At 37.6% G+C, this 27,715-nt stretch overlaps 1 protein-coding gene across 10 annotated transcripts in view; it reads right to left on the reverse strand.

Moving 5' to 3' along the window:
* The window catches only part of LCLAT1 (lysocardiolipin acyltransferase 1), a 201,947-nt gene that overhangs the window by 91,388 nt on the left and 82,844 nt on the right, over positions 1-27,715 (reverse strand). For all 10 annotated transcript variants that reach the window (XR_010835591.1, XM_067007872.1, XM_067007870.1 and 7 more), the window contains one exon: positions 3,181-3,327. Coding sequence is in view for 9 of the 10 variants with exons in the window: in XM_067007872.1 (XP_066863973.1) it covers positions 3,181-3,327 (147 nt within the window). In the remaining variant the exon portion in view is untranslated. The remainder of the gene's footprint in view (positions 1-3,180; positions 3,328-27,715) is intronic.

The raw sequence follows: 27,715 nt of genomic DNA on the forward strand, positions 1-27,715 counted from the left end.
TCCAATTTTAAAATTATGTGTATGTGTGCACATATATATGCCTATGGATGTGTGTATGTATACGTGTATGTGTGTGTGCGCACGTGCACGTGTGACCAAATGACCCGAAAACAACGGAGCAAAATTAGAATAGTGCTGCTTTATGGGCAGTGGGATTAGAGTAATATTTGTGCTCCCTTCTATGTTTATAAATTTCCCCAAAATAACATATATTACTTGCATAAGCAAAATAAAAAGTTATAAACAACAGTAATATATGAAAATAGAATATAAAGTTACATTTAAACATACTAATTTGAAAATGTGCAAACACGTTGAATTCACAACTTTAAAGAGGATTATAAAACATTCTCTTTGGGCTTAAAAACCCAACTTGAAAGTTAACTGTGGTAGCTAAAAACACCTTTGAGTTAACAGATACGTTTTCAAACCAAAGGTATTTTGCTAGCCTACCTAAAAAAAAAAAAAAAAAAAAACATATCCCAACTCTATCTCGCAAATAGTCTGGCTTTTGCAAGTTGGCCTTAAAACATAAATACTGTTTTAACTTTAAAAATATTCAACTACATCATGTAATAATGAGTACTCTGGACTGTGAAAATATTCAACTAGATGTTAAGTTCATCACCTAAAAAAGACACTTGAAAAATACAGACTGAAAAGTTTTAAATATCTACTTTATAAACTCTGAAGGTCTAATATATGAACATTTTAATACTGATGTACCAAAGTAACAGCAACCCATGAGCTTTTATCCCATTAGCTTTTAATTACTAAATAACTTCCACAGTTGCCACTCTTTAGTGTACATTTTGGCATTCACAAAATCTATCATTTCAGTAAATGACTTTCTATAATACAGATATTTCAATACTCAAATTTAAGTATTATGCATTCTAACGATTAAAAAATGTAAATATGCCTGGCTGTCCATTGAAATTTCCTAATGATAGTTCAGTTCTGGGAATCAATCAACTTACAACTTACAATATATTTTCAAGCTTAAACAATATGCAGCCAATATTACACTCAGTATTATCCTCTGTGACCCAACTACTATTAGAATTTTAACTATAAAAATCAAACATACTATACAGTAAGTATAATTTAGTATATATACTAGTATATAAAAATTGCCATGCTTCATTTAGCTCAGTTCCAATCTGTCATACATTAGTCATTAATGGTAAATGTTTCCCAAAATACTTTAATTTCCCTATTAACATATTACAGTTTAGTCACCCATTCACTTACTTAAGTAGTTGTGTAATTTGTATTTTCCATCTTGCACTCTTTTTGGGGGTATTGGGTTCCATAAATTACTATTGTCCACAGAGTGAATTAGATTGTTCATTTACTTGTTCTCCTCTCAGGTTCTAAGGGCTGCCCTTCTTGGTAGCTCTTAGTTGCTTTGATCTAGTATTGAGGATTTAGAAGACAAGTTCATAGGGATCTCTCTGTACTATTTGTGAGTTTTAGATTTCAGTTCTAACCTGCTTCAGTCTGTCTTCCCTTGTACAGCAGACCTTTATACACTGGGTCCTTCTCAAATTCTGCTGTATTTTTCTTAAAGTAACCAGGGTATTAAAGCTTTTGAATTTTGCTCTTTTGAGTTGAAGGATTCTATAAAACTACTTCCTGTTGTAGCTTACTCCCTCCCTCACCAATATTCATCAACCAGAGTAGTTCTTCTCTCCATCTTAAATCCTAGACTGCAATAGAAGGCTTCACCTGCAGAAATGACCTGTGGTTCAAAAAAGATGTGAAGCCCACTGATTTAGTAAGAATGAAAGACTGAATTTTGTTTTTAATCTTTTAAAGAATTCCTTGAGATCCACTGGCATTCTTGGCCTGTGTAATTTGATATCTGGGAAGACAGAAAAGTCCTACATAATATTCTCCTGTGTCCCCTCTACAACTCAACGATGGCTGAATTTTCTTTAGGAAAAGGACAAGGCCTTTCCAGCTTATATTAGAGATAAGGCTTTAAAAATACCAGGAAAGGGGCTTCCTTGGTGGCACAGTGGTTAAGAATCTGCCTGCCAATGCAGGAGACACGGGTTCCAGCCCTGGTCCGGGAGGATCCCACATGCTGCGTAACAACTAAGCTCATGTGCCACAACTACTAAGGCCCGTGAGCCTTGAGCGCTGCTCCACAACAAGAGAAGCCACCACAATAAGCACGCGCACCACAACGAAGAGTGTCCCACAGTCTCCACAACTAGAGAAGGCCTGCGCACACCAACGAAGACCCAACGCAGCCAAAAATAAGTAAAATAAATAAATAATTTTTTTTAAAAAAAGGAAAAAGGCAAGATACTAACTTAAATCAACAAGTGAAATTGGTTACTATTAGATCCTTTCCTTTTTTAAAAAAATTAATTAATTAATTGATTTGGTTTTGGCTGTGTTGGGTCTTTGTTGCTGCGCACAGGCTTTTTCTAGTTGCAGTGAGAGGGGACTACTCTTCATTGTGGTGCACGGGCTTTTCTTTGCAGTGGCTTCTCTTGTGGAGCATGGGCTCTAGGTGTGCAGGCTTCAGTAGTTGTGGCACATGGGCTCAGTAGTTGTGGCTCGTGGGCTCTAGAGCGCAGGCTCAGTAGTTGTGGCTCACGGGCTTAGTTGCTCCGCAGCATGTGGGATCTTCCCGGACCAGGGATCGAACCCGTGTCCCCTGCACTGGCAGGCGGATTCTTAACCACTGTACCACCAGGGAAGCCCAGACCCTTTTCTTATAAGAAAGAAGTTGAAAAAAAAGGGTCTAATGGACAAATACGGATCTTGGAAGAGGACAGAGAATAGATATTTTAAAACTAGGCTTTGTTCTTCTTTCTCAAGATTGTTTTGGCTACTTGGGGTTTTTTGCGGTTATATACAAACTATATAAAGTAAAAGGCTGATATTTAAAGTATATACCGAGACTTAAAATATAAAGCTCTAAGATGGCAAGTATAAATAATACCTCTTGGAGTTGCCCATCATAACCTCTATGGGCTGGAAACCAGGAGTTCTGGGTTCTGATGTGCTGCTGACTAACTGAGTGACCCTAGGGATGGGCCATTAATCTTGTTGGTGTTCAGTTGCTTCATCTGAGGACTGAGAAGTTCAGACTAGATAGCTAATCAATTTGGAGTTCCTTTGTGTTTTAAAATTCTGTGATCCAAACCAAGGCTACCTTACCTGTGAGATCAGTCCCTTCTGGGAATATGAGGAGTTGAAGTGGTTCATGGATATCACAAAAATAATCAATCATGTCTTCGAAATGGCTCTTATCATCCTTCCATTTCCTATGAATGAAGATATAGGCAGCAGCCTGCATGGCCCAACCTAGAATCAATTTAACAAATATTTATGTATAATTTTAATACCAATATCCACGTATTTTTGAATATAATATTTCAGAGTTTTGGAGTTTTACTATAAATTATTTACTTTCATAATAAGCATCTCATGATATACCTTAAATTCAGCACTGATCTTGGATTAAATAACAGATATACCAGAGAATATTCTTAAAGGAGTCTACTAAATTCTGGAATTCTCAAAAACTCTTTTCAAGCAAAACCTAGCTATTAAAATACTAAGGAGAAAAACTTCCTTAATATCTATCAGTAACTCATCCAAAGTTAAAATCCTAACTTAAACAGATATTTTAACCAAGTTACCTACAAGAGATATATGACTATGTGTTATCAGGCTCACAAAGCAGTAAGCAAGGGATTGTTCTCAAGCCATGTATACAAGCATTGTCTTTAATACTTCTCTTTCTGTACTACTCAATCTCTAAATCCAATTGCTGTTTTCAATGTAATCTCTTCTTTAGAGTTATTTTAAAAAGAAAATATGCAATGACTACTAAACACGTTAATTAGAGCGTACACTGTGATCACATTCCCTTTCTCTAAGGCGAATTCAACCTTGCTACTGAAGAGGCAGCTCTAGACAAGCCAGGTTTTTCCCAGCTGGCATCCCTCCCTGGCCAGAAATGACTAGAACTACTGTGGTAAATATCTGACTTAAGGTGGACAATCAATAGTCTATTCCATAGTCCATGAAGCATGAAACCTTTGGCCCATACACAGTAATTGTCTTGGCCAAATGTTCTCTCAGGAAGTTTACCTGGGACCACAGAGAAAACAAGTTGGTATATAAGACAAATGGATGGACAAAAAGAGCAGATAATAGAGACAGTAGCACCTGAGGCAAAATAAATGTAGCACACTATACTGAAGACCTAAACAACAACTGCTGTTGAGGCACATAAAGCTGACTGTGATCAAGAACAAAAGATAGTTTTCCACAATGGCTGGCCAGTCTTTGGGTTCACCTCTTGGATATCCCACAAGAGTCCATCTCCCTTATTGTCATGTGTATCTTTACAATATACTTTTACTAGTTCAGCTAGAGGGGATGAGTGGTAGTTTCTTAAAAACACAACTAAAATAATAGTTATCATTTAGTAAATACAGTAGTACCCTAAGAATATATAAAATTATCATTAAATCATGATTTTAAAATCGGTAGGACTTTATCTGGTTTGAATTAAGTCCAAACTAGAATACTGTATTCTACAAATATAAATAAGCATATTCCCAAATAATCCACACTTTAGCATAGGTCTTGCTGATAATGTGTCCAGTTGCTGCTCACCCACTGTATTTATTGTCAGTCATATCCACCTGTACTGGAATTGATCCCACACTTGCCCCCTCTTACATGTCTCCTCTTTTACCTGAGGACACCTACATCCACAGTGCAGTTTGCAGGCGGTATAACTCTGGAATGAGATTGCCTGGGTTAGAATCATAGTTCCACCACAAACCAGCTGTTCAGCTTTAAGCCTTTGTCCCTCATTGACCCCAAAGGTAAAAAATAAGCATAATGCTGCAACAGTATTTACCTGATAGTTGCTGTAAGAAATAAATTAAGATGATTTAGCACAAAGTATTCAATACGTAATAGTTACTGTCATTACTATGATTAAGAAGTTACAATAATACCAAGGTTGGCTTACAAAATAATACCAAGGATAACACATAAAAATGTAACCAAAAAAGTTCCCATTCACAATTGCCCTGCCCTACACTAGTGTTTTGGAAATTATAAACTCTATTTTACTATTTTAAAGGTCATGCTTAAAATTTTTTCACCTTTCTATTTTTACAAACATTTAAACTTAAATAATTCTATCAACTTTGAGTTAATAAATAATCTTCCCCCAAACAAAAGATTACGCTTTCCTCTTGTCCCTCTCCCAAGATTTGTAGAAATCATCCAATAGTTCCTCCAAATTGCTATTATTTATTATTACCACTATTCCTTATGCTTCACAGAACGATTTTAATTGTTTAGACTTGACTCGGGTTAAGTCTGTTGGCTTCTCTTCTTATCATTGTTTCTTATATCCTATGTCCTTCTGTTAGTCCTCCTTAAGGAACTTGTTTCAAAAAAAAGTTTGAGTTTTTGCATTTATGAAATTTTTTTGTTGTTCTCAATTTTGGAGGCTAGCTTGGCTTAAAACAGAACTTGAGATTTTAAATCATTTTCCCCTCAGAATTTCAAAGCTGTTTTCCCCACAGTCTTCTTATAGAAGTCTGATATCAATCTGATTTCTGCTGATAATTTTTTTCCCCTCTGGAAGCTTTATTTTCTCTTTATCCTTGGTTTTGTGAGAATTCACCAGTATGCAACTTTTTCATTAATTCAGCTCAGCAGTTGGTACACTCTTCCAATATGAGTCTCTTTAACATTTGGAATATTCCTTTTATTACTTAAGAAAACACTATTTTTTCTCTTCTTCATTCTCTCAGACTTTCTATTTGGAACTTCTCTTAGACAGATGTTAAAACTTCTGGTTTTGTCCTCTCATACTTTTTATCTCCCTTCATTTGATGCTGTGTTTAAGGAAAATCTTTTAGCTTGGTCATCTAACTCATTAATTTGATCTTCAGCTGTTTCTAGTCTACTAATTGAGTTTATTTCAGCAATCAACTCTTTAATTTTCAAATTTTATGGACAAATAGCAAAAACTATAATAAGCTATGACAAGTACAAAGAGGAGTAATTTTTAAAAAATGTTTATTGAATGGTTACTATGTGCCTAGTATTGTTCTAAGCATTTTTCATTAATTAATTCAATTAATTATCAAGACAACTTTATGAATTAGGTAAAATTATTATTCCTACCTTATGGATGAGGGAACTAAGGCACAGAGACTCAGAGAACTAGTAAGTGGTAAAATCAGGTTTCAAATGCAGGCAGTCTGGCTCCAAAGCTGATGTTTTTAACCACTGTACTAAACAGCCTCTTTGCAATATACACTTGAATCTCTCTAAGGGTATTAGTTAAACACAGTGTAAATTCTCCTCAGAGAAATGTCTATTCCTCAGAGTTTATTCTTAGACTTTCTTTAAAGCTGTGTATTTTTCTCAAATGTTAATTCTGCATTGTCCTCATATTTGTAAAGGATGTTCTAGACTGAACAATACTGACAGGTTGAGTGTATTTCTCCATTCCAAGTGAGAATATCTGTTGCTCCCTTGGGGGGAAGGGGCAGTAGGAAAACCCATGGGGCTGTGTCATAAAACTTTTCAAATATTATGTATATGTTTCAAAAATCCCAGAAAGGGAAGTAAAATGACTAAATCAGTCAGCCTCTTGGACCTCTCCTCTGAAGATGTGATGATACTTCCCCTTTGTGCTTTGCCTTCTCATGTTCCATTTATACCTTATACATTATTCCATTATACTAATGCTTTTGAATCTGTTTTACTCCCTTTAGCTTAAATGTTTTCTCCCTCTCATAAAAACCACAGGAAGATCTCGTGAGTCTTTTTCTTCTCATTTCATTGCCATCAGTACACATGTTATTCACGTTTAAGGCAATATCCACATTTTTCTTAACATTCTTGAGGTCCTCATACAGTTTTATGACATTTATTTCATAAGTCTATGGGCTGATAAATGACAGTGCAACTGATCCTGTCATTTGAAATTAGTCTATATAACTTGCCTGTTTTATACTTTTTCCATTGGAGGACATTCCGTCTATCACCTGAATTTCTCAGACAAGTACTGAGAGCCTGGCAGGTTTATAAAAATAGATTCTGTGGATGCTGGCATGGCTCTGTTACCACCATCTTCTTTCAAAAATCCCATTTACGTTACCAGCACTGCATTCTCAAAGCAGACAGGAGTAATCTCTAAGCATACTCTATTGTCCAGAGGTATTCTATAATTTTTAGAACCTGGTTTTCCTCGGCTTAAATTTTCTTTTATCAAGTTTTAGAGCTGGCTAGGAAAAAAAAAAAAAAAAACCAATTTACTTGAGTGTATTTTTAACATTATGCATTCTTTCTCCATAAAAAGTAAGCCCTTTTCAGCATTTTCTTTTTCCCTTTTTTTGAATTTTATTTTATTTATTTTTATACAGCAGGTTCTTATTAGTTATCCATTTTATACATATTAGTGAATATATGTCAATCCCAGTCTCCCAATTCATCCCACCATCACCCCAAAACCACTTTCCCCCCTTCGTGTCCATACGTTTGTTCTCTACATCTGTGTCTCTATTTCTGCCTTGCAAACCAATTCATCTGCACCATTCTTCTAGATTCCACATATATGTGCTAATACACAACATATGTTTTTCTCTTTCTGACCTTACTTCACTCTGTATGACAGTCTCTAGGTCCATCCACGTCTCTACAAATGACCCAATTTCATTCCTTTTTATGGCTGAGTAATATTCCATTGTATATATGTGCCACATCTTCTTTATCCATTCATCCTTTTTTCATTTTAGTGTAGATGAATATACAGTTAACCCTTGGTCAACATGGGGGGTTAGGGTTGCCCACCCCCAAGCACAGTGTCTAAAATCCACTTATAACTTTACAACCATCCCCTCCATATCCATGGTTACACATCCATGATTCAACCAACCACAAATTGTATGATACTGTAGTACGTATTTATTGGAAAAAAAAAACCACAGGTAAATGGACCCGTGCAGTTCAAACCTGTGTTGTTCAAGGGTCAACTGTAGTTAAGAGAATCATAAAAATATCTATACTACTCACCTATTGTACTAAAAACTGAACTTCAAAAATAGATTAATTCATCATTGTTGTCCATGTACTTATTAATTCATTATGGTATTTACTATGGGACTATGAATGCAACACTAGAAACAAAAAAAAGCAATGTGCAAGAGATAAAGCAAACTGTTCTCTTCAATGTATTTTCAATCCTGAATAGAGGGTGTGGATGCAACCAAGGGAATGTTACCCATAGGACTCTGTTAAATGAAAATGAGTGATAATATGAACAGATGCAAATTTTATATAAACTCGTATCACAACAATCATAAGCAAATAATATGTTTGCTGACTGTGTGGTTGTGCATAACAGTGGTTATACAAATAAATCAGAACAAGTGAGTTCTATTTCTCAGAATTTCAACCTGTGTCAGCATCTAGCAAAATGCTACACCAAGTTAGGGAAGCTCTGTCTTCTTTGAACTCACATTTGAAATTAGGTAATGCTCTCTACATCCCTCATCTAAGATGATTAACTTACATGAGGCTCTGGCTTTTAAAAACATTGAGAGGAGGCAGATAATCAATGCTATGACTTTTTCCTGTAATAATCCTTTTAGAGCATGCCTATGTCATTAGGTTTCAAATGTGCTTGTGCTGAAAATACAAGACAGAAATCAAAGTATAAAATATGAGCAGACAGGGCTTCCCTGGTGACGCAGTAGTTGAGAGTCCGCCTGCTGATGCAGGGGACATGGGTTTGTGCCCCAGTCCGGGAAGATCCCACATGCCGTGGAGCGGCTGGGCCCGTGAGCCATGGCCACTGAGCCTGCGCATCCAGAGCCTGTGCTCTGCAACGGGAGAGGCCACAAGGCCCGTGCACCGCAAAAAAAAGAGCAGACAATTAAATAATATCCTAAAGGAAACTCAATTCTAAATTTCAAATTTGAAAAACCACAAAATGGATAAAACCACCCTTACTGCAAATTTCACTAGACTCCACAAAGAGATGATTATATCTACCTGCAGAGAGTAGAAAGTCTCACTTGACAATGAAGAAATACCTATTTATTGATGGCTTTTGGTTGGCAAGATGCAATTTCTTGGTTATGATTACAGTTTCGGGGTTTACCCTATGGTGGAACCAAAAACCTGTTTTTCATACTATGTGAGGTTTGCCATTTAATCAATATTATAGATGAGGTGCCATCTGAGATATCTGTTCCTGTTGCAAAACTGATTCCTAAGCTACGTATATTACTAGTTCTATACACTGAGAGAGGCAGTAGCCACCAGCATGTGGTTGGCAGAATAATGCCCCCACAAAAGATATCCACATCCTAATTCCCAGAAGTGTGAATACATTACATGGCAAAGAAGAATTACGGTTGCTAATCTGCTGAATTTAAAATAGGGAGATTATCCTGGATTAGCCTGGGGGGCCCACCGTAATCATAAAGGTCCTTAAAAGTGGAAGATTGGAGGCAGGGAAAGACTCAGTGTCAGAGTGAGGCAATGTGAGGACTCAACTGGTTCTTGATGGCCTTAAAGATGGAGGAAGGGAGCCAAACAATGTGGGTGACCAATAGAAACTGGAAATGGCAAGGAAACAGACTCTACACAGAGCCTACAGAAAGGATTTGGTCCTGCAAATGCCTTGATTTTAGCGCAATGAGCCCCACATCAGACTTCTGACCTCCATAACTGTGAGATTAATAAATATGTGTGGTTTAAGGTGACTCCATTCATGGTACAAGCAGTAATAGAAAACTAATACAGAGCACAATCAGTGCCCAGATCTTAGTTTCTAACACCCTTCTTTAATCAAAGAAACTAGGGTTCCTTAGGAAAATGCTGAGTCTAGGGCTGGGGCAGGGAAAAAATACAAGAATCTTGTACCACCAGAAAATAAGAAAATGATTAAAAGAAGAAAAGAAATATGGGGACCCAAAAGAACATAAGAGCCAACCTGCAAAAACTCCCAATGGCCAAATCTGGAACAATTTCAGCAACAAAATAAATAACGATAGTACTGGATTATAACCCAAAGAATAAAATAAATATTGATAAGTTCACATTGGCATAGTTAAATGACTGAGAAGGGACAAATCTCCTTCACAGAATTGCAAATAAAATAGATGCTCCGCATTCCAAGGAGGTGAGGCTTAATTCCCCCTGCCTACAACCAGCCCTACTGAATAAAATACAGAGAGAGAGGAGAAAACATTAACTTTGTGGTGCAGAACCCTGGCGGACATCACCTTAACCTAATGATTACAATTAACATCACCCATGATAAGCCAGGTTGATATCATGAACCCTCTTGATGAGATGAGAAAGTCACTTCATATCCGTGGGGCTTTTTCCCAAAACCCAAAACCCCCAACTAATCATGAGAAAATGTCATGAAAAACAAATGCAAAACAAACTCAAAATGAGGGACATTCTACAAAATATCCGACCAGTTCCCTTCAAAAGCACTAAAATAAATAAAGACAGACTGCCACAGAATGGAGGAAGACTACAGAGACATGGTGACTTAAAAAAAAAAAAAAAAAAAAAAAGGGATCCTCAATTGGATCCCAGAACAGAAAAAGGACATTAGTGGAAACACTGGTGAAATCTAAATAAAGTCTGTAGTTTAGTTAATAGTATTGTACCCATGTTAATCTTTTGTTTTGACAAATGTTCCACAGCTGTGTAAGAGGTTAACATCAGGGGAAGATGGGTGAAAATAGGAAAATTTTCTGTACTGTCTTTGCAAACATTCAATAAATCTAAAATTATTCCATATAAAAAGGTATTTAAGGGCTTCCCTGGTGGCACAGTGATTGAGAGTCTGCCTGCCGATGCAGGGGACACGGGTTCGTGCCCCGGTCCGGGAAGATCCCACATGCCACGGAGCGGCTAGGCCCGTAAGCCATGGCCGCTGAGCCTGCGCGTCCAGAGCCTGTGCTCCGCAATGGGAGAGGCCACAACAGTGAGAGGCCTGCATACCGGAAAAAAAAAAAAAAAAAAAAATTTAAGAACATCTAATGTTAATGCAAACTATTGTTTAATTAAAAAATACATGAATAACAGCTATTTTGCATTCTAAAATCAAAGACCTAAGTGTTCTTACTTGGGATTCACTTACTAGGCCGTTTATTTGTAATAGTTGAAGATTATCAGTAACCACATTTCTAAGATATAGTTGGGACATTATTTTTTATTGTGGAAGGACATGTTAAATCTTGGCTACATGGTATGTCCCTGTCTGGTATTCATTACACAGTTGTATATGACTCTCAGAAATATCTGACTTCAAGCATAAGGAAAATAATTCCCATAAGATTTAAGGACAAGAATAAACAAGGGAAAAAAGGCCACACTGGGTTTCGTAAATTCCCTTAACAATGACATAAATAATAAATACAACAGCTAATTCAATTTTTCCCCAGTATTACAATGCTGCCTTTCTCTTTAAAAATAGCCTTACAATTTATAGATACTTATTTAGCTACAAGTGAAAGGAAAACTGAAGGTGCTAGAATCAAGTTATCTATTGAAATTAAGGTTGAAAAACAAACCATAAAGTACATTGGATCCATCTCTATTTTTTTTACTATTATTGTAAAACACCCTTTTCAAAGTTGGCTCAAATTGATCATTGTAAAACTGACTTTGTGCTTCTCTACTAAATGCAAAGTGGAGAGAAAACCCTAAAGCTCCCCCCAAATTCTTTCTCCTAAAATTGCCCTGTTATAAAAACATGCATTTTAGGTAGTTTTTAGAATCTACTTTTTTTTTTTTTTTTTGTGGTATGCGGGCCTCTCACTGTCGCGGCCTCTCCCGTTGCGGAGCACAGGCTCCGGACGCGCAGGCCCAGCGGCCATGGCTCACGGGCTTAGTTGCTCCGCGGCATGTGGGATCCTCCCGGACCAGGGCACGAACCCGTGACCCCTGCATCGGCAGGCGGATTCTCAACCACTGCGCCACCAGGGAAGCCCTAGAATCTACTTATTAATTTAGGCAAAGAAATTCTTCAATTTTCAGTACAACTGAGTGTACTGAATGGCCTAGAGTCAAAATATGCTTCACAGCTCACATCTGGAATGCCTCACAGCCTGAAGCAGTGCAGCTGACTGAGGTATTAAAGAGATGGTACACATCAACAGGATATCCAATTTAGGTAAACAACCGTAGTGTAACTCCAGTAAGTAACTGACTGAATAACCTTAAAGCCCAGAACCATGTCTCCCAACCAAAGAATCTGTCAACTTCCACACAGCTCAGAACTTGAGCTTTGTTAAGAACTCAGCTAACACAGTCAAAACAAAAGCTTCATTTAAGTTACTTAGATCTCAGTACAATCATAAAAAATTACTTAGTTCTCAATGTAATTCTAGAAAGAAGTATAATCCTGGTATACTGCCTGGCATATGACTTAACTAAAATAAACCTTTGTTCCCAATGGGTTTCCCTCCCTCCCTGGCAAAAAGAAAAAAAAAAAGCATCAAAACTCATCTCAGCCAAGCAACCCTGGCAACTGAAACTACAAAATCAACAACTACAAAAACTTATTTTTCAACTAACAGCTAAGATGAAAATGATCTGTTATGTATCTGAAAATACACAGAGTTGTATGTGATATCTAGCCATAGAACTAAAACATTTTAATATACTGTCTACTATATTTCTTCTGACAGTTTTCATAAAAATCTTAATTCACGATAACCATTATAATAACATTTACTGAATGACTAAATCAATCGTTGGATACTTTTCTTTACAGATTGGTGAAATGTGGGAAAGAAGCTGTATGTATCAGGATGCTTTGGGCTATAAATAACAGAATACCAATCTGAAAGTCATATAAACACTCTGGGTGTATGTGTCTCACATAAAATGAAGTCTGGCCCCAAGGCTGGTTCAGAAGCCAGGCTCTCACATTCTATTTGGCCATCCGCTTGGATGCAAGATGGTTGCAGGAGCTCCAAGTATGATGTACTTTCACAATAATGTCCCAGAGTAGGAAAGAAGAGGCATTGTCCCTTCATGAACCTCTTTTCTCTTATTAAGGAGGAAAATCTTTCCCAGAGCCTTCTAACAAGGAGTCTCCCTATTAGGTCCCTTTGGTGGGACTGGCTGATAGGAGGCTAAGGAAGGCAATATGAGGTATTTTCATTCTCTGTCATGGGATGTGTGTATCATAGAAATACATTGTTAAAAATAGTAAAACATCCTCTCTGGCCTTTAGGTATTTAGTAACAAATGCAACAACACAGGAAAGAAGGGTGCTGTGAAACCTTCCATGATTTAGATAACAGTAGGAAGCAATAAAATAATCAGTCTCTTGTGGCCAGGTGACAAGAAAATTTGCTCTAAGAGTAAGAACTACAGTTTAGTAATTAAGTAGCTAGGAATCCTTGACTAAAAGCCGCCTTTGAAGATAGGTCACAGAGGGAGTGTCAAATATATGTGCTGTAGAGTAGCGGTCCCCAACCTTTTTGGCACCAGGGACCAGTTTCGTGCAAGACAGTTTTTCCACGGACGGGGATGTGGGGGGTGATGGTTTAGGCGGTAATGAGAGCGATGGGGGCGGCAGATGAAGCTTGGCTTGCTCACCCGCTGCTCACCTCCTACTGTGTGGCCCGGTTACTAACAGACTGCACACTGGTACCAGTCCTCGGCCCAGGGGTTGGGGACCCCTTCTGTAGAGATTCCTTCCAGGAAATCTCGAGCAGATGTTAGTCAGGGTGACTAGTAACTAGTAATTCCTCACTTACCTGATGCAGGTAATAAAACTGATGCCTCAGGTACACCGAAGAAACTGGTAGGAGTGGGGTGTTAACTGATACCGACTCTTGAGGAGAGTCTTACTTCAATACCGAAATGTATTCGTCTTATTCTCTGAGTTGTAAAATAGGAGAGCAGCATGAAGTGTTGTTAAATTTTAAAAGCGTCCACCAAATTGAATGGGCCAAAGACCTTCATGGCTTAAAGATGGTTCTAGTTTTAGTGAATGTCCATTTTAAGTAGGAGGAAGCTGGGTAGGAGAGGGAGAGTTTCCCCTCTCACCGAAGATAAAGTTGGGTATTATAAACTGTAAATACCTCAAATAGAAAATTATCCATTCTTTGTACTTACTATATAATAGTTTATAAAATTAAGGTGACTTCAGTAAATTTAGTGATTCTTAAAACTGTGTGAGAAATATCTTTAAATGAATTTACATCTAACACTTACACATTAAATACAGTTAAAACTGAAATTTTGACCACATAAAATGGATTATCTTCCCAACTAATGTATGATGCCTGTTTTGCAGCATGTTCATGTGTAATATCAGCATGCGCTATAACCACTGTTTCTCCAGTGTATTGGGCAAGGTGTACAATAGATTTTAACCGAGTAGTTTTTTTTTTTTTTTTTTTTTTTTTTTTTTTTTTTTTTTTTTTTTTTTTTTTTGCGGTATGCGGGCCTCTCACTGTTGTGGCCTCTCCCATTGCGGAGCACAGGCTCCGGACGCGCAGGCCTGGCGGCCATGGCTCACGGGCTTAGTTGCTCCGCGGCATGTGGGATCTTCCCGGACCAGGGCACGAACCCGTGTCTCCTGCATCGGCAGGCGGATTCTCAACCACTGCGCCACCAGGGAAGCCCTAACCGAGTAGTTTTTATTCATGGTCTTTAAAAAGAGAAGAATGCTTATAAAATGCCAAAGGCATATTTTTAAAATTCCAGTTATTTCTATAAATAAGATTTGACCAAAAAAATTTTAATATTTTGGGAGACAGGTTATACTCAGGGAGGCCGGACTTAGGAAAAGCCTCTGACCCAGTTTCACTTATCCAGCTTAAACAGGACCACCACAGGAGCCTGTAAGGATACACTCAGACTTTGCATGCCTTGAACAAACTGAGAGTAGATAAAAGCATTCATCGGAGGCCATGCTGTTACTTCTTTCCTCTCCCTGATCTCATTCTGGAACAATCTAGATATATTTCACAATTTGTGGTTGTTCCTAGTTTTCACCACTACCTTATGTTGCAGTTTGAGAACAATAGGATTATATGACAATCTACTTTGAAATCATGAGGTATATGTCAGGGAGAGTTTTAGTTTAATTCATGACTTGGCAACTTTTAAAATCACCATCCGTTTAATGTTTACTCCTCAAACCCTTTCGCCACTCAAGTGTGATTAACTAATGATCCAGAAAAACCAAGGAGCCATGAGCTGGCTGGGCCAGATGGCACACGAATTTCCTGGTACAAAAACACCAGGCAAATGGACTTTTCATGACACCTCTAGGTTTCATATTTCCTGAGTTGTTACTAAGTGGTTATGAAGTTAACTAAAAATAAAAATCTATGTCTAAACCACCATTATAAATAGTTGAAATCTAACTATCAGACATTTTTTCCTTAACATCTAATTTCACATACCTTAGCAGACTCTATAAACAGTTTAGCTAGCTTAACTTACCAAAACTCTTTACAACGTGAACTGGAATCTAAACACTCTTAATGGTTTCTTCCCTAGCCTGTTAGGTAAGTCTGTCTGTAATATTATTTCCATTTGGTCATTCGTAAATGAACTAAAGGAACCAGATAATTACATTCCGAACTCTGGTAAGCAAACATTTATTTAGAAGTAAATACACATAGCAACATTAAATACACCCTAAAGTCATGGCAAGTGTCAACAAGCTAAGTCTAGCATAGTCTGAAGCAGGATAGAGCTGACCAATAGGACACATCCATTCTCTTCCCTTTCTTTCATTTTCCCCTGCAAACTCCAACATTAATACTCCATTTGCAAACACATTCTATTTTATTTTTCCTGCCTACACTTTTGCCTTGCTTAATTTACTTGGCACTTATTCACTTTAAAGGTTCTAAAATCAGTTTTTTCTTCAATCCAAAATCTGTTCTCATTAATGGTTTGCATTTTTATGAAATCCCATCAAGTCTACAAATACTTTAAGAGCCTACAATGGTGCGAGAGACACTGTAAGGAGCTTTTATCTTTTGGGGAAAGAAAATGGGAAAGCTAAGAATGAAATACTTACACAGAAAATCAAACAAGAGAGAAGACAGTTTAACAATGTTAAAAATGAGTATAGGGGCTTCCCTGGTGCCGCAGTGGTTAAGAATCTTCCTGCCAATGCAGGGGACATGGGTTCGAGCCCCGGTCCGGGAAGATCCCACATGACACAGAGCAACTAAGCCCGTGCGCCACAACTACTGAGCCTGCGCGCCACAGCTACTGAAGCCCGCATGCCACAGCCACTGAAGCCTGTGTGCTTAGCGCCTGTGCTCCGCAACGAGAAGCCACCGCAGTGAGATGCCCGTGCACTGCAACGAAGAGTAGCCCCTGCTTACTGTAACTAGAGAAAGCCCATGCGCAGCAACAAAGACTCAATGCTGCCAAAAATACATAAATAAAAATACATAAATTTATTTTTTAAAAATGAGCATACCATTGCAGAGTAGGAGGAAGTAAAGATTAGGTGGTCAGGGAAAGAGAACATGGGTCTGTGAGACACTATAAAAACCAGAGGTCTAATATGGATCTCTGTAAGGCAAAAGGTGGGAGGGTGGATGTCCCAAAGGGAACTACAGAAATAACAGGCAGCAGCAAATAACACTCTACTGGCATTTAATTTAATCCTCACACCACCCAATAAAGCTGTACTACTTCTTTTTGAAGTTGAGATGTAACTGATGCATAATATTACATTAGTTTTAGGTGTACAACAAAATGATTCCGTATATGTACACGTCATGAAATGACCACAGTATGTCTAAATTAATATCACCACATAGTTACAAATATTTTCCTTATCAGAACTTTTAACATCTACTCTCAGCAACTTTCAAATATACAAGAGTATTATTAACTATAGTCACCATGTTGTACATTACATCTGCATAACTTATTTATTTTACGACTGGAATTTTGTGCCTTCTGAGCAACTTCACCCATTTTGCCCACCCCCAAATCCTGGCCTCTCTGTATCTATTCAGTTGGGTTTTTGGGGAATTTTATTTTATTTTATTGGTTTTTTTATTTTGGGAGACTCCACAAATAAGTGAAAGCATGTGGTATTTGTTTTCCTCTATCTGACTTTTCACTTAGCATGATGCCCTCAAAGTCCATCCAGGTGATATAAATTATGGGATATCCTTTTTTATAGCTGAGTAATATTCCACTGTCTATATTTACCATTTTCTTTATCCATACATCTACCAATGGACACAAGTTGTTTCCATGTCTTGGTTATTGTAAATAATGCTGCAGTGAACATGGGGGTGCAGATATCTTTTCAAGTTAGTGCTTTTGTTTTCCTCCAATAAATACCCTGAAGTAGAATTACCAGATCATATGGTAGTTCTATTTTTAATTTGGGGGGAACCTCCATATTGTTTTTCATAGCGGCTATACCAATGTACACTCCTACCAACAATGCACAAGGGTTCCCTTTTCTCTATAGCCTCAGCAACAGTTGTTATTGCTCAGCTTTTTGACAGTAGCCATTCTAACAGGTGTGATGTGGTATCTCATAGTTTTGATTTGCATTTTCCTGATGATTAGTGCTGTTGAACACCTTTTCAAGCACCTGTTGGCCATTTGTATGTCACCTTTGGAAAAATGTCCATTGATCTCCTCTGCCCATTTTTTAATTGGATTGTTATTTTGCTGTTGAGTTGTATGAGTTCTTCATATATTTTGGGTATTAACCCTTTGTCAGATATATGATTTGCAAATATTTTCTCCCATTCCATAGGTTGACTTTTCATCTTGTTGATGGTTTCCTCTGTTGTGCAGAAGATTTTCAGTTTGATATAGTACCACTTACCTTTGCTTTTGTTTCCTTTGCTTTTGGTACCAAATCCAAAAAATCATCACCAGGACCAATGTCAGGAAGCTTGCCACCTATTTTTTCTTCTAGGATTTTTAAGGTTTCCAGTCTTATGTTCAGGTCATTAATCCATTTTGAGTTAATTTTTGTGTACAGTGCAATATAGTAGTCCAGTTTTCACAACAAACACCATTTATTGAAAAGACTATCCCTTCTTTATTGTATACTCTTGGCTCTTTTGTCATAAATTAATTGACCATATATGTATGGGTTTATTTCTGGGCTCTGTATTCTTCTGTACTGACCTGTGTGTCTGTTTTTATGCCAATGACATACTGTTCTGATTACTACAGTTTTGTAACTAGTCTGAAATCAGGGAGCATTATATCTCTAGCTTTGTTCTTCTTTCTCCAGACTGCTTTGGCTATTCTGAGTCTTTGTGGTTTCATACAAATTTTAGGGCTGTTTGTTCTATTTCTATCAAAAAATGCCATTGGAATTTTGAAAGGGATAGCACTGGATCTGTAGATTGCTTTGGACAGTATGGACTTTTAAACAATATTAATTCTTCCAATCCATGAGCACAGAATATCTTTCCTTTCATATATGAGCACAGATATCTTATTTGTCTACTTCAGCTTCTTTCATTGATACTGTATAATTTTCAGGGTACAAGTATTTCACCTCCTTTATTCCTATTTTATTCTCTGGTGCCATTGTAAATGGGACTGTTTTCTTAATTCCTCTTTCTGTTTAGTTTGTTATTAGTATATAGCAACACAACAGATTTTTGTATATTAATTTTGTATTGTGCAACCTCACTGAATTCATTTATTAGTTCTAACAGTTTTTTGCTGGAGTCTTCATAGTTTTCTATATATAATATCATGTCATTTGCAAATAGTGATGGTTTTACTTCTTTTTTTCCAATTTGGATGCTATGTATGTATGTAATCTATCTAATTTTGCCTAATTGCTCTGGCTAGAACTTCCAATATAATGTTGAATAAGAGTGGAGCACATGGGTATCCTTGTCTTATTCCTGAACTTAGAAAAGAAGCTTTCAGCTTTCCATCACCATTAAGTCTGATGTTAGCTGTGGGCCTCTCATTTATGGCCTTTAATATATTGAAATACATTCCCTCCATACCCACCTTGCTGGAAGTTTTAATATCAATGGATGTTAAGTTTTGTCAAATGCTTTGTTGTTGTTGCATCTATGGAGATGATCAGACAATTTTTATCCTTTCTTTTGTCAATGTGGTATATCTCATTGATTGACTCACAGATGTTGAACAATTTTTGCATCCCTAGGATAAATCCCACTTGATCATGGTGTGTTATCTTTTTAGTGTACTGCTGAATTTGGTTTGCTAATACTTTGTTGAGGATTTTTACATCTATGTTCATCAGGAATATTGGCCTCTAATTTTCTTTTCTTGTGGCATCTTTGTTTGGTTTTGGTATCGGGGTAATGCTGGCCTCATAAAATGACTTTCGAAGTGTTTCCTTTTCTTCTATTTTTTGTTTCCTTCTTCTTTTCTTGGCCGCACCATGTGGCACGTGGGATCTTAGTTCCCTGACCAGGGATTGGACCTGTGCCCCCTGCATTGGAAATACAGTCTTAACCACTGGATTATGAGGGAAGTCCCATCTTCTATTTTTTGGAAGAGATTGAGAAGGATTAGTATTAGTTCTTTAAATGCTGGGTACAATTCACCACTGAAGCCATCTGGTTCTGGACTTTTGTTTGTTGGGGGTTTTATGATTACTGATTCAAACTCCTTACTAATAATGGGTCTGTTCAGACTTTGTATTTCTTCATGATTCCTAGGTCATATGTTTCTAGGAATTTATCCATTTCCTTCAGTTTGTCCAATTTACTGGCATGTAATTGTTCATAGCAATCTCCCATGATTCTTCATATTTCTGTGGTATCAGTTTTACATCTACCCTTTCATTTCTGCTTTATTTATTTGTGTCTTCTCTTTTTTTCTTGATGAATCTAGCTAAAGCTTTGTCAGTTTCCTTTATCTCGTCAAAACACCAACTTAGTTTCATTGATCTTTCCTATTGTCTTTTTAGTTTCTCTTTCATTTCTTTCTAACTTTTGTTATTTCCTTCCTTCTAACTTTGGGCCTTATTTAGTCTTCTTTTTCTAGTTCCTTTAGGTATAAAGATAGGCTGTTTATCGAAGTCCCCTCTTAGAATTACTTTCGCTGCATCCCATTAGTTTTGGTGTGTTGTTATTTCCATTTCCGTTTGTTTCAAGGTATTTTTTTAATTCTCTTTTGATTTCTTCTTTGACCCACTGGTTGTTCAGTAGTATGTTACTTAATCTCCACATACTTGAGTTTTTCAGTTTTTTTTTCCTGTAATTTATTTCTAGTTTCATAACATTGTGATCGGAAAAGATTCCTTGACGTGATTTCAACCTTCTTAAATGTAATAAAACTTGTTTTGAGGCCTAACATATGATCTATCCTGGAGAATATTCCATGTGAGCCTGAGAAAAATGTGCATTTTGTTGCTTTGGGATACAATGTTCTATATATGTCTATTAAACTATATGTCAGACCAACTGGACTTAAGGCCAATGTTTCCTTATTGATTTTCTGTCTGGATGATCATCCATTGATGAAAATGGGATATTAAAGTCCTCTACTATTACTGAATTGCTATTCTCCCTTTAGGTTTGTTAACATTTGTTTATGTATTTAGGTGCTCCTTTGTTAGGTGCATAAATATTTACATATGTTATATACTCTTGTTGGATTGACCCCTTCATCATTATATAATGACCTTCTTTGTCTTTTATCACAGACTTTGTCTTAAAGTCTATTTTGTCTGATATGAAATACAGCTAACTCAGCTTTCTTTTGGTTTCCATTTACATGGAATATCTTCTTCCATCCCTTCACTTTCAATCTGTGTGTGTCCTTAGACCTGAGGTACGTCTCTTATAGACACCATAAAGATAGGTCTTGTTTTTTCTTAATCCATCAGCCACTTTTGTCTTCCAATTGAAGAATTTAATCCATTTACATTTAAAGTAATTATTGATAGCTATGTACTTACTGCCACTTGGCTAATTGTTTTGTGGCTGTTTTATAATTCCTTTGTTCCTTTCTTCTTCTCTTGCTCTCTTCATTTGTGATTTTCTGTAGTGGTGGGCTTAGATTCCTTTTTCTCTATCATTTGTGCATCTTCTACAGTTTTTTCCTTTGTGGTTACCATGAGACATAAAATAATGTATAACAGTTGTTTTAAGTTGATAACAACTTAAGTTGAGACACATTCTAAGGCTGTACATTTTTACTACTCCCCCACCATGTTATGTTTTTGAGGTCACAATTTACAACTTTTTATCTTCTGTATCCCTTAAAAATTATTGTAGCTATAGTTATTTTTAATACTTTTGTTTTTTAAACTTTATTCTAGCTTTAGAAGTGATTAACCCACAACCTTTACAACATTATTCTGTATTTTACTATATATTTATATTTACCAAGGACATTTATATGTTCATGTTTCCCAGTTCTAATTAGCACCTTTTCTTTTCAGCTTTAAGAAATCCCTTTAACATTTCTTTGTAAGGCCATTCTAGAGGAGATGGACTCCTTGAGCTTTTGCTTGTCCACAAACCTCTCTCTCTCTCTCTCTCCTTCAATTCTGAAGGACAACTTTGCCAGATACAGTTTTCTTGACTGGCAGTTTTTTTCTTTCAGCACTTTGAATATAGCATGCTACTCCCATCTGGTCTGCAAAGGTTCTTCTGAAAAATACTGATAATCTTATGGGGGTTCCCTTGTATGTAACAAGTTGTTTTTCTCTTCCTGCTTTGAAAATTCTCTTCAAATCTTTAAATTTTGACACTTTAACACATTATTGACTGGAGACATATTAATACATCTTTTGGTACCTGTTATTGAAAGGAGACGTATCAGTACGTTTTTAGAGAGTCTTACAATTAACATCACTGTGCAAAGTTGTTAGAGCTTAAAATTGATCAAGGGTTCATTATACAACTTGTGATCGTCAATATCATTCACATTTTACTCCGTTAGGTTTTTGTTCCAACCTTGTGTATAATTTTCAAAAATGACGTATTGCAAAATTCTGAGTGAAGAATTTTTTGGTGAATTCTATGCAGATACTTTCTCTGATGGTCTGAGTGACATATATACTAGTGTCTCAGAAGATAGTTCTTCAGAATATAGTTCTGATTCAGACGATGTGAATATTAGACCAACAAAAAGACAAAAAACCTTAGTGATTGATTCGGATACAGAAAGTGAAAATGAAACTCAGTGCTGGAGAAGTCTCCTTTGCTTCTATAGAAGAGTGGATTGAAGACAACATTTCATGAAAATTAGAAGACTTTACAGGTGTGTCAGGTGTAACTACTGAATGTAATAACCCACAAAGTGTTAATGAAATAACAATTAATTTTTGGCTGACCAAAATATAAATCACTGGCCACAGGCATTAATTTTTGCAAAAATCCCCCGTCAATAATGAGTTAATTATGTGTCTTGGTGTGAGGCTCTTTAAGTTCTATTATTTGGAATTCTCTGGGCTTCCTGGATCTGGATATCTGTTTCCTTCCCCAGGCTGAGGTACTTTTTGGCCATTCAAATAAGTTTTCTGCCCCTTTCTTTTTCTCTTCTTCTGGGACCTCTATAATGTAAATGCAGGACCACCTGATGTGGTCCCATAATTCCCTTAAGTTATGGTCAATGTTTTCCATTTTTTATGTTTGCTGCTTTGATTGGTTATGTTCTACTGCCCTGTCTTCAAGTTCACGGACCCTTTCTACTGCTTAAACTGATAAACCCTGTTTTCAGTTCAGTTATTGTATTCTTCAGCTCTGTGACTTCTTTCTTATATTTTCTATCTCTTTGTTAAACTTCTCATGCATTGTTCTCCTGAGCCCAATAAGCATCTTTAAGACTGTAATTTTGACCTCTTTACCACCAGGTTAATTACTCGTCTCCAGTTCATTAACATCTTTTCCTATAGTTTTATCTTGTTCTGTAACTTGGAATATATTCCTCTGTTTCTTAATTTCCCTTGACTCTCTGTGTTGGTTTCTATGTATTAGATATAATACCCACCTCTCTCAGGCTTGTAGGAGTGTCCTCCTATAGGAGATGAACCTTATCATTCAACCCTGCTCTAGTTCTTGGTTGTCTCTTAAACCTTTGTGATTGTCCGAGCAGCTACTTTATTTTTAGTGGCTCCCAGTAGTTGAGGATGGATATGCCAATGTGTGTGTGTGGGGAATCTCAGCACCTTGATTCAGGCCAATTGGAAGTCAAACCCTCAGGCAGCAGCTTTTAAAGTATGTAAATATAGTTCTTTCAGGAGAAGACTTGGAGATGGGCTTTTTTGTCTGCTCCCTCCATGCTAAATAAGCTCTAGAGTAATGGCTGGCTCTAAGAATTGTTTCCTTATTTGCTACTGTCCCACTGACCTCCTCCCTCCACCCAAACACAAGCCCACTGGCTACAAGAGCCAGGTTATCAAGGGATGTGTTTTCTGGGTGATAGCCACAAAAGTCAGAGTGCCAGACAAGTATACAAGCTCCTTTCTCGGAGACACCAGTGACTAGAGGTGGGCCAGAGGGACAGTGATATCCCCACCCCCAAGGTCTCTAGATTACGGTCTTCCCTTAGATGTGTGTTTAATTAGAAGCCTGCTCCTCTGGCCACAGCAAGGAACATAAGCAAATAGCCATCTTTCACAGAAAGACTGGGGGCTTTCATTCAGCTGCCTCTGCACTGGGTCCCGGAGTATAGCCACATAAGTGTGCAGGGCCCTTTAAAAACTATTTCTCAGTTTGCTATATCCTATGGGTCTCCACTGGCTTTCAAAGCTAGATGTTTTGAAGGCTCATCTCTCAGGTGCAGCTGTTAAAAGTTGGGGTGCTAGATGTGGGATTCAAAACCTCCACTCCTGAGGGAGATGCTCAGAGTTGTCAGATTCCTCCTGATTGTAGGTTGCCCTGTGTTCCTGGCTGCACTAGTCTGGAGCAGAGTTTCTGTTTGGCTGAACAGGGAGGTGGGAGGAAACAAGTGTGTCTTGTTTCAAATACCACAGATTCTCATTGTTCTTGATGAGTCTTGGTATAAATTTTCTTGAATAAATGTTTCTTCATTTGCTCTATGTCCTTTGGACCATTTCTGTAGACTTTAAATGACTGTTATTTCAGAATTTTCACCAGTTTTACTGGGAAGTGGGTCTACAGAGCTCCTCATACAATCATGTTGGAACTGCCTTTCTAGTCATCTTTTATTTTTTTATGAACTACTTTTTAAAAAATATATTTATTCATTTATTTTTGGCTGTGTTGGGTCTTTGATGTGCACAGGCTTTCTCTAGTTGGGGCGAGTGGGGGCTACTCTGTTGCAGTGCATGGGCTTCTCATTGCAGTGGCTTCTCCTGTTGCAGAGCATGGGCTCTAGGCATGTGGGCTTCAGTAGTTGTGGCACGCAGTTTCAAGAGTTGTGGCTTGCAGGCTCTAGAGTGCAGGCTCAGTAGCTGTGGCTCACAGGCTTAGTTGCTTCATGGCATGTGGGATCTTCCCAGACCAGGGATCGAACCCGCGTCCCCTGCAATGGCAGGCAGATTCTTAACCACTGTGCTACCAGGGAAGTCCTCCAGCTGTCTTTTATTTTTTAAATAAATTTATTTTTATTTATTTACTTTTGGCTGTGTTGGGTCTTCGTTGCTGTGCACAGGCTTTCTCTAGTTGCGGCGAGAGGGGGCTACTCTTCGTTGTGGTGTGTGGGCTTCTCATTGCAGTGGACTGTTGTGAAGCACGGGCTCTAGGTGGGTGGGCTTCAGTAGTTCTGGTGCATGGGCTCAGAAGTTGTGGCTTGTGGGCTCTAGAGCGCAGGCTCTGTAGTTGTGGCTCACGGGCTCTAGAGTGCAGGGTCAGTAGTTGTGGTGCAAGGGCTTAGTTGCTGCGCAGCATGTGGGATCTTCCCGAACCAGGGCTCAAACCCATGTCCTCTGCATTGACAGGCGGATTCTTTTTTTTTTTTTTTTTTTTTTGGCGGTATGTAGGCCTCTCACTGTTGTGGCCTCTCCCGTTGCAGAGCACAGGCTCCGGATGTGCAGGCTCAGTGGCCATGGCTCACAGGCCTAGCCACTCCGCAGCATGTGGGATCTTCCTGGACTGGGGCATGAACCCGTGTCCCCTGCATCAGCAGTCAGACTCTCAACCACCGCGCCACCAGGGAAGCCCAGGCAGGCAGATTCTTAACCACTGCGCCACCCAGGGAATTCTCAGTCGTCTTTTATGCCCTAGATTTTTCTTGGGTCGTGCTTTTAAGTATCACCCTTATAATATTTAAGTTACATTGTTTTGACTCTCTTTTTTAGAAGCTCCAATTATACAGATGTTAGAACTCCTCTAACTAGGTTCCATTTCAACTACTTTCTCTCCGACAATTTTTTTTTCAGCTTTTCATTCTCTATTTTCATTTGGTTTTTTAAAAATTGTGTTGGAGTATAGTTGATTTGCAATGTTGTGCTAGGTTCAAGTGTGCAGCAAAGTGATTCAGTTATACATATACATATGTTCATTCTTTTTCAGATTCTTTTCCCTTATAGGTTATTACAAAATATTGAGTATAGTTCTCTGTGCTATACAGTAGGTCCTTGTTGGTTATCTATCTTATATATAGTAGTTTGTGTGTGTTAATCACAAGCTCCTGATTTATCCCTCCCCCTCCCCCCCGTTTCCCCTTTGCTAACCTTAAGTTTGTTTTCGACATCTGTAAGTCTGTTTCTGGTTTGTAAAGAACTTCATTTGTATACTTTTTTAAGATTCCACATGTAAATGATATCATATGATATTTGTCTTTCTCTGTCTGACTTACTTCACTTAGTATGATACTCTCTAGGTCCATCCATGTTGCTGCAAATGGCATTATCTCATTCTTTTTTTATGGCTGAGTAATATTCCATTGTATATATGTACCACATCTTCTTTATCCATTCCTCTGTCAATGTACATTTAGGTTCCTTCCATGTCTTGGCTACTATGAACACTGAGATGCCTGTATCTTTTCAGATTATGGTTTTCTCTGGATATATGCCCAGGAGTGGGACTGCTGGATGATATGGTAGTTCTACTTTTACTGCTTTAAGGACCCTCCATACTGTTCTCCATAGTGGATGTACCAATTTACATTCCCACCAACAGTGTAGGAGGATTCCCTTTCCTCCACAGCCTCTCCATCATTTATTGTTTGTAGACTTTTTGATGATGGCCATTCTGATCAGTGTGGCGTGGTATCTCGTAGTTTTGATTTGCATTTCTCTAATAATTAGTGATGTTGGGCATCTTTTCATGTGCCTCTTGGGTATGTCTTCTTTGGAGAAATATCTATTTAGGTCTTCTGCCCATTTTTTGATTGGGTTGTTTGTTTTATCGATACTGAGCTACATGAGCTGTTTGTGAATTTTGGAGATTAATCCCTTGTCAGTCGCATTGTTTGCAAATATTTTCTCCCATTCTGTGGGGTTTCTTTTTGTTTCATTTATGGCTTCCTCTGCTGTGAAAAAGCTTTTGAGTTTAATTAGGTCCCATTAGTTTATTTTTGTTTTTATTTCCATTACCCTAGCAGATGGATTGAAAAAGATCTTGCTGTGTTTTATGTCAGAGTGTTCTTCCTATGTTTTCCTCTAAGAGTTTTATAGTATCGCATCTTATATTTAGGTCTTTGATTCATTTTGAGTTTTGGTGTCTGGCATTAGAGAATGTTCTAGTTTCATTCTTTTACATGTAGTTGTCCAGTTTTACCAGCACCACTTATTGAAGAAACTGAATTTTCTTCATTGTATAGTCTTGCCTCCTTTGTCATAGATTAATTGACCATAGATGTGTGGGTTTATTTCTGGGCTTTCCATCCTGTTCCACTGATGTATATATCTGTTTTTGTGCCAGTACCATACTGTTTTGATGACTGTAGCTTTGTAGTATAGTCTAGGGTCAGGGAGTGTGGTTCCTCCATCTCTGTTTTTCTTTCTCAGGATTGCTTTGGCTATTCGAGGTCTTTGGTATTTCCATACATATTTTAAAAATTTTTTGTTCTAGTTCTGTGGAAAATGCCATTGATAATTTAATAGGGATTGCACTGAATCTGTAGACTGCCTTGGGTAGAACAGTCTTTTTGACACTATTGATTCTGGTAGCATCTTTAGGATTCTCTATGTATAGTACCATGTCATCTGCAAACAGTGACAGTTTTACTTCTTTTCCAATCTGGATTTCTTTTTCTTCTTTGTTTGCTGTGGCTAGGACTTCCAAGACTTTGTTGAATAAAAGTGGCAAGAGTGTGGGAATTTCATGGTGGTCCAGGGGTTAGGACTCAGCGCTTTCACTGCTGTGGCCAAGGTTCAATCCCTGGCCGGGGAACTAAGATTCCATGAGCTGCATGGCATGGCCAACAAAAACACGTGGCTAAGAGTAGACATCCTTGTCCTGTTTTTCATCTTAGAGGAAATGCTTTCAGCTTTTCCTGAGTCATTTGTTGTTGAGTCATTTTCTGTTTTCTTGTATTGCTCTTTATTTTCATTTTACTCTATTTTGCTCTTGGATATTTCATAATTCACTCTTCATTTCTGACATAATTTTGTCTTTTTTTTCCCTTGAATTCAATTGACTTATATGTCCTTGTTTTCTTGTCTATTACTGTTCATTGTATTTCACACTCAAAGGTATCTTTTTTTTAATATCCCCAAATGCTTAGTTAATGATAATTCATTCAGTTTGGAGTGTTGTGTTATGGTGTACATTTTTTGCCTTCTTGGTTT

Source organism: Kogia breviceps, chromosome 11 (assembly GCF_026419965.1).
Source record: "Kogia breviceps isolate mKogBre1 chromosome 11, mKogBre1 haplotype 1, whole genome shotgun sequence".
Lineage (NCBI taxonomy): Eukaryota > Metazoa > Chordata > Mammalia > Artiodactyla > Physeteridae > Kogia > Kogia breviceps.